Genomic DNA, 7,984 nt, shown 5'->3' with positions numbered 1-7,984 from the left:
TGTGTGAGACAGGAGGCTGGACTAGATGGACCCCTGGTCTGATCCGGCAGGGCTCTTCTGATGTTCTTCTGAAGGCCTTGGCCTCTCTGCCCTGTTGATGGCCCTCCAGAGGAACTGGTTGGCCAGTGTGTGAGACAGGAGGCTGGACTAGATGGACCACTGGTCTGACCCGGCAGGGCTCTTCTGATGTTCTTATGTATTAGGAATTCTGCCCATTGCAACTGGGAGTGGAAGCCTCAGGTGGCACCCCTTTTGTAACGATAACCAAAGGTAGGGGTGCCAACCTCCAAGTGGGGCCCAGAGTTCTCCTGGAATTACTTTTCTTTTTTTTTGCCATCAAGTCCCAGCTGACATAGCGATTCCATAGGGGTTTCCGAGACAAAGAGGGTTTGCCATTGCCTGCCTCTGCGTAGCAACCCTGGACTTCCTTGGTGGTCTCCCATCCAAGCAGGGGTCATTTCCTGCAGGAGCGCACAGGAGCGGAGCTCCGGCAGTAAAGAGCCCAGGGGGCGGGCACATGCAACAAGCCCCGCCCCCTGCTCCCAGCAGCCCTCAGTCAGAGCAAGAAGCAGCCAGGTAAGTTGCAGAGCTCCCCCAGCCCCCCCGGTCCAAAACAGTCCAGTGGAGCCTGAGCGGTGGGGGTTGCCTTCTGACACACTTCCGGTGATGTCAGGGGGGGTGGCATATGCAAATAAGTTATGCTAATGAGCTATGCTAATGACCCCTGCATCCAAGTACTAACCCCAGGGCTGATCTTGCTTAGCTTCTGAGATTTGACGATACTGGGGTAGCCTAGACCATCTAAGTCAGGGCATGACCACTGAACTCGAACCCACAAAGATCAGTTCCTCAGGGGAAAATGGCAGCTTCAGAGGGCAGTCTCTATGGTATACCATAGATTCTAAGGCGAAACCCCCTCCCCTGTTTTCCCCACCTCGGCAGGCACCGCCCCCAAATCTCCAGAAACTTCCCAGGCTGGAGTTGGCAACTCTAACCCAAGGTCCTGTGTGCGAAACACTTTGAGCGATCTGTGCTACGGTTGGTGTCGTGGTTGGTTGCTGTTCATATCAGCACTGGTGTGGGCAACCGGTTTTCAGCTCCATTCTTTCCCACCCCACAGCTGCGGCTGCTCACTTCAACTTTTGCCAGAACCTGCTAGAACACACCGTGTCGGCGGAGAACCTGAACTACCGGCTGCAGAGGACCTCGGGGGCCAGTCTGACCTGGCACGATGGGCGGAGCCAGAGGTCGGCGGGAGGGAGGACCGTTAAACTCCTTCAGCAGCCCGGGACTGAGGGCTCCCAGGTACGAGGTCAGGCATGTGGAGGGTGAGGGCGCAAATGGTGAAAGGGGGTCATCCGAACCAACCTGTAAGGAGAAAACAAGGACTTACCGGCAATCATGGCTTCCCCCACAGTGCGGAATCAGTTGCGTGATTGTCCAGACCACTTTTCCCTGTGTATGCCAGGGCGGAGACACCCCCCATCTTCTGCCTTTGCCCGCAGGTCAGTGTGTAGTGCACCGAAATCTTGAGGCACATTGAACCATTCACAGGACTAGCTTTGTAGTTAACACAGTATGTTGTTTTCAGGTCCACTCTAGGAACGGACAAGCAGATATGTGCTTGGAGTTTGCAGTGGAAACTTGGTTCCTCGGTGAGGAACCCACTAAGCCTCTGAATCCCAGAGGCAGGAGGCAACATCAGAGAAAGGCCTCGGCCTCTCTGCCCTGTTGCTGGCCCTCCAGAGAAACTGGTTGGCCACTGTGTGAGACAGGATGCTGGACTAGATGGACCACTGGTCTGATCCAGCAGGGCTCTTCTGGTGTTCTTATGAAGGCCTCGACCTCTACGCCCTGTTGTTGGCCCTCCAGGGGAAATGGTTGGCCACTGTGTAAGATGAAATGCTGAACTAGATGGACCACTGGTCTGATCCAGCAGGGCTCTTCTGATGTTCTTATGAAGGCCTTGGCCTCTGCCCTGGTGTTGGCCCTCCGTAGGTACTGGTTGGCCACTGTGTGAGACAGGATGCTGGACTAGATGGCCCACTGGTCTGATCCAGCAGGGCTTTTCGTACGTTCTTATGAAGGCCTTGGCCTCCATGCCCTGTTGTTGACCCTCCAGAGGAGCTGGTTGGCCACTGTGTGAGACAGGATGCTGGACTAGATGGACCACTGGTCTGATCCAGCAGGGCTCTCCTGATGTTCTTATGAAGGCCTTGGCCTCCATGCCCTGTTGTTGACCCTCCAGAGGAGCTGGCTGGCCACTGTGTGAGACAGGATGCTGGACTACATGGCCCACTGGTCTGATCCAGCAGGGCTCTTTGGATGTTCTTATGAAGGCCTCGGCCTCTCTGCCCTGTTGTTGGCCCTCCCTAGGTACTGGTTGGCCCCTGTGTGAGACAGGATGCTGGACTAGATGGACCACTGGTCTGATCCAGCAGGGATCTCCTGATGTTCTTATGAAGGCCTCGGCCTCCATGCCCTGTTGTTGACCCTCCAGAGGAGCTGGTTGGCCACTGTGTAAGATGGAACACTAGACTAGATGGTCCACTGGTCTGATCCAGCAGGGCTCTTCTGATGTTCTTATGAAGGCCTCGGCCTCTCTGCCCTGGTGTTGGCCCTCCCTAGGTACTGGTTGGCCACTGTGTGAGGCAGGATGTGGGACTAGATGGACCACTGGTCTGATCCAGCAGGGCTCTTCTGATGTTCTTATCCTGAGGCATCTTAGCCGAAAGGCTAACAGGATAGGTGGAATGAGAATGAAGGAAGATGATCTGAAGACAAAAGGTGAGCTTGGAGGAAAGATTTGGATGAAAGGAGAAGCAGGACCCGTTCAGGAAAGAAGCAAGGCAGCAAGGGCAAATTGGAGACTTTGGGCCCGCCGGGGTTTCCCGACCTCCAGAGGCCACCCCCGCATCTGTTCCGTTTCCAGGTCACATCCCAGGCGGTTCAGGAAGCCAGGAGGAGGAGGAGAGAGGCAAGCATGGACAGCAGTTTGCTAAAATGAGATTAAAACACCCAGAGTCACGTGCAGCTTTGCTTCTGTCTGGGGGAAATTGCTGGTTGCTGGGTACCTATTACCCAGTCGCTAGGAGGGCGATTTTGGATAATGGGCGCCGCGGGCTCAGCATCTTTTTCAAAGAGATGCTGTCTCTCTGGGCACGGGCTTCCGGGATGGATTTCCATGCTCTCCTTTGGGAAATAGCACACGGTGCCCCAAACACACCGAAGGCCAGGTTTTTGTTTCTAAAAATACAAGGTGGGTTTCTTTGTTTTCTTGCAGACATGAAGTCAAGCAATGCTCAAGGGTTTGTTATTTTTTTTCACCTCCCCGTAAAAGACTGGACCTCAAGCAGGATATCAGAGGGCAGGAAAACATGCAAAAAGGGGGTACTTCAAATAATCCAGAGGTTTGTTTTCCTGGGAGGACTTGGGGACGTTTTAGTTTAACAAATAAACCACAGACGGCCTTACTGGTTGAGACGCTGGTAGATTTGTGAGATTTTTAAGGGGAGTCACAGCCGTGGGGAGGGGGCCTTTGGTGTGGGGGGGAAGGCTGGTTGAGATGTAGTCCTTTTTTCCACTTTATTAGCCCTGGAAAGACAGAAGACAGCCAAAAAGAGGAGGAGAAGGAGGTTCGTTTCATACCCCGCCCTTCACTTCCCAAAGGAGTCTCAGAGTGGGTTACAAACTCCTTTCCCTTCCCCTCCCCACAACAGACACCCTGGGAGGTAGGTGGGGCTGAGAGAGCCCTGACAGAAACGGCTCTTTTTCAAGAACAGCTCTTATCAGAACTATGGTTTGTCCAAGGTCACAATGGCAGCTGAATGTGGAGGAGTGGGGAATCAAACCCGGTTATCCCAGATTAGAGTCCACACTCCTAACCAGTAGACTAAACTGGCTCTCAGTTCTTATGAAGGCCTCAACCTCCATGCCCTGTTGTTGGCCCTCCAGAGGAACTAGTTGGCCACTGTGTGAGATAGGATGCTGGACTAGATGGACCCCCAGTCTGATCCAGCAGGGCTCTTCTGATGTTCTTATGAAGGCCTCGGCCTCTATGCCCTGTTGTTGGCATTCCAGAGGAATCAGTTGGCCGCTGTGTGAGACAGGATGCTGGACTAGATGGACCCTCACTGGTCTGATCCAGCAGGGCTCTTCTGATGTTCTTATGAAGGCCTCACCTTCTATACCCTGTTGTTGGCGTTCCAGAGGAACTGGTTGGCCGCTGTGTGAGACAGGATGCTGGACTAGATGGACCCTCACTGGTCTGATCCAGCAGGGCTCTTCTGATGTTCTTATGAAGGCCTCACCTTCTATACCCTGTTGTTGGCATTCCAGAGGAACTGGTTGGCCGCTGTGTGAGACAGGATGCTGGACTTAGATGGACCCTCACTGGTCTGCTCCAGCAGGGCTCTTCTGGTGTTCTTATGAAGGACTCACCTTCTATACCCTGTTGGCGTTCCAGAGGAACCGGTTGGCCGCTGTGTGAGACAGGATGCTGGACTAGATGGACTGGTCTGATCCAGCAGGGCTCTTCTGATGTTCTTACGAAGGCCTCACCTTCTATACCCTGTTGTTGGCCCTCCAGAGGAACTGGTTGGCCACTGTGTGAGACAGGATGCTGGACTAGATGGACCCTCACTGGTCTGCTCCAGCAGGGCTCTTCTGGTGTTCTTATGAAGGACTCACCTTCTATACCCTGTTTTTGGCCCTCCAGAGGAACTGGTTGGCCACTGTGAGAAACAGATATGCTGGACTAGATGGTCTGCTCCAGCAGGGCTCTTCTGACGTTCTTATGAAGGCCTCGGCCTCTGTCTCTGCCCTGTTTCATTTGGCTCCCGCTGTCTGTATCACACAGTGGATAGACTCCTGTCAAGCATGCCCAGGGCAGTCTCTCCGTCTCTTGGGAGCCGCTTGCCGTGAGCCAGCTCTTGGCCTTTCTCTCGGGGACATGCCATTAAGCAATTCTGGCCACCGCCACCAAAGGCCTCGACATTTCTGTTGCGTTAATTGCCGCGGCTCCTTAATTAGCCATGCTTAATTAGCCAATGTTCATGCACAGGAAAATTGGCTCCGGTGTGATGCAGCGGAAGCACCGTCAACCTCCTGAGCGCTGCCAGGTTGCTATGCGCTCCAATCGAGACTTCCTCCGGGTTTAAAGACTCACAGGGCCGGCCCATGGGAGCTGCTGGGTGTGAGTCATCCCTTTCCCAATCCAGTGGCACAGCCCGCTTGCCAGGTTTCCAACCCTCCTTAGTGACCTTTGTCCTGCCTTCGTCTTTGTTCTTCCGCCATTGCCGTTCCGGGACCGTAGCCTATGAATACCAAAAGGAGACGAAGAATCAGGCCAAAGGTCCCTCTTTGCCAGGGGTCCCCAACATTTTTGGCCACCATTGGAACTCTGACACGGGGCGGTGGGCACAGTCACAAAATGGCTGCCGCAGAAGGCGGAGCCAAATACAAAATGGTTGCCGCACAGGGCGGGGCCAACCACAAAAGATCAGAGAGCGGAGTTGTATCTAACTCTAATTGAGAGCCAGTTTGGTGTAGTGGTTAAGTGCGTGGACTTTAATCTGGGAGAACCGGGTTTGATTCTCCACTCCTCCACTTGCACCTGGCTGGATGACCTTGGGCAAGCCATAGTTCTCATAAGAGCTGTTCTTGAAAAAGAGCAGTTTCTGTGAAGAGCTCTCTCAGCCCCACCTATCTCCCAGGGTGTCTGTTGTGGGGAGGGGAAAGGAAATGAGTTTGTAAGCCGCTCTGAGACACCTTTGGGTAGTGAAGGGCGGGATATAAATCCAATCTCTTCTTCTTCTTCTTCTTCTTCTAATTGTGGCTCTTTCAAATTTCAGGCAGAAGCTTTGTTTAACAGGATGCCTTTTAATCCGCACAGCCCGTCGGAAGCCTCACTGGGCAAAAGGTCCACTTAGCACTGTCCGCTTTCTAAAGCCGGCTTGGTCTAGTGGTTAAGAGCAGTGGCCCCTAATCTGGAGAACCAGGTTTGATTCCCCACTCTTTCAAATGAAGCTGGTTGGGTGATCTTGGGTCAGTCACAAGTTCTCTCAGAGCTGTTCTCTCATGAGCAGTCCTCAGAAGAGCTCTCTCAGCCCCACCTGCCTCACAGGGTGTCTGTTGTGGGGAGGGGATGGGAAAGGAGATTGTAAGCCGCTCCAAGACTCCTTTGGGTAGCGAAGGGCGGGGTATAAATCCAATCTCTTCGTCTTCTTTTTCTAAAAACACTAGATGAGCACTCTGGGAGAAATGCTGTTTTGCTCAGTGGGAATTATTTTCTACTAGATATTATATATGGGCCCAGGTTGCAGGAGTGGGAGATAAGATTTCTCTCCATCCTCTTTCTCCCAAGATACAAGAAATGGTCCTCACAGAAAAAGAAGTAACATATAGCCTTCCTTCCTACGGTCAGCATGACCAATACAACTGAATGGCAGGGGGGGCTGCAAATATGGAATCTTTGTGTCTGTTTGGTGTAGTGGTTAGGAGCGTGGACTCTAATCTGGGAGAACCGGGTCTGATTCCCCACTCCTCCACGTGCAGCTGCTGGGGTGACCTTGGGTCAGTCACAAGTTTTCTCAGAGCTGTTCTCTCATGAGCAGCCCTCAAATAGAGCTCTCTCAGCCCCACCCACCTCTTAGGGTGTCTGTTGTGGGGAGGGGAAGGGAAAGGAGTTTGTAAGCCTCTCTGTTGGGTATTACGAGTTGAAAACACTTCAGTATTTACAAGGTTAATGATGTTTGTTAAGTCACATGTTTGTTTGTAACCAATCTGTTTAGACAATAGGATGCCCGGGAACTTTGGAGCTAATTTGCTAGTCTGATTGGAAACCAAGGTGTCAGGTATTTAGCATATTGGCTTCTCTTTCCTCTCTTTGTTCTGACTGAGCAGGAGACGCCATTCTCTTCCCGTTTTACCTTTAGCTGTAAGGACGTAGCCATATTAGCTCTTTGTTATTTTATATCCTGTGTACCTTTTCCCCATGTTAGGTTTATAGTAAACTTGTATATTTTAAACACACCATGGACTCAGTCTCTTAATACTCTGCTGACTTACTTAAAAAGAATCCCAATAAGTTATGAGCGAGCGATTTGGCTACTGCATAAATCAGTTTGCTCTGGAGCCCTCCTTCCTGAGCGGAGGCAGAAAGGTGTGAGCCGGAGGCTAAAAAAACTGTGAGCTAGCTCACACTCGCTCATCTTAGAGGGATCACGGGCTCAGTCCACCCTCCAGTGCAGCCTTTTGTCTCCAGGGGAAACTGATTTGGGTCATCTGGAAATCGATTGTAACAGCAGGGGATCTCCAGGTGCCACCTGGAGTTTGGCAACCCTACCTCCCACACTGTTCCTGGGGCTGATTCTCATGGGAAATCCCCCTGAGCCAATCTCAAGGAATTGCTGCATGGAAATGTCTCTAATATAGAAACCTCCAACCCTACCTCCCACACTGTTCCTGGGGCCGATTCTCAAGGGAAGGCCCCTTGAGCCAGTCTCGAGGAATGGCTGCATGGAAATGCATCATATAGAAACTTTATGAAGAGTTCTCTTCTGAGATTTGCTGCAGAAAATAATGGAGTGTTGGTGTTGCTTTGAAAAAGTTTCAATGTGAAACGGGACAGTCGTTAGCCAGCGCGCTCCTTAGAGAAGAAGTTCTTTTGCGGTTTCCTGATTCTGCTTGGAACTTGTCATTTCTGGATCATCTATCTGAAACACATTGCTCACTTCGTTCTTCGAACTTTACCAGTGTGTGTGGAAATTTGATATTGCACCTATCGTGGATGTTATAAAATCAGTGGAATTTTGTATTTGTTAATTATAAACACCAGACATACGGCTTATATATTCTTTATTCAATACAGTTTACTTTTGAGAGCCAGTTTGGTGTAGTGGTTAAGTGCGCAAACTCTAATCTGGGAGAACCGGGTTTGATTCCCCACTCCTCCAATTGCACCTGACTGGATGACCTTGGGCAA

General features: G+C 51.6%; 1 protein-coding gene across 1 annotated transcript in view; it reads left to right on the top strand.

Annotated features, from left to right (window-relative positions):
• The window catches only part of LOC107121597 (sterile alpha motif domain-containing protein 10-like), a 72,848-nt gene that overhangs the window by 53,664 nt on the left and 11,200 nt on the right, over positions 1-7,984 (top strand). Inside the window, exon 2 of the mRNA XM_015424537.1 lies at positions 1,098-1,321. Coding sequence (XP_015280023.1) covers positions 1,098-1,321 — 224 coding nt within the window. The remainder of the gene's footprint in view (positions 1-1,097; positions 1,322-7,984) is intronic.

This window comes from Gekko japonicus, unplaced genomic scaffold (genome assembly GCF_001447785.1).
Source record: "Gekko japonicus isolate JY-2015 unplaced genomic scaffold, Gekko_japonicus_V1.1 scaffold2697, whole genome shotgun sequence".
NCBI lineage: Eukaryota > Metazoa > Chordata > Lepidosauria > Squamata > Gekkonidae > Gekko > Gekko japonicus.
The sequence above is the reverse complement of the archived record's forward strand: the minus strand, read 5'-3'. Positions and strand labels throughout refer to the sequence as shown.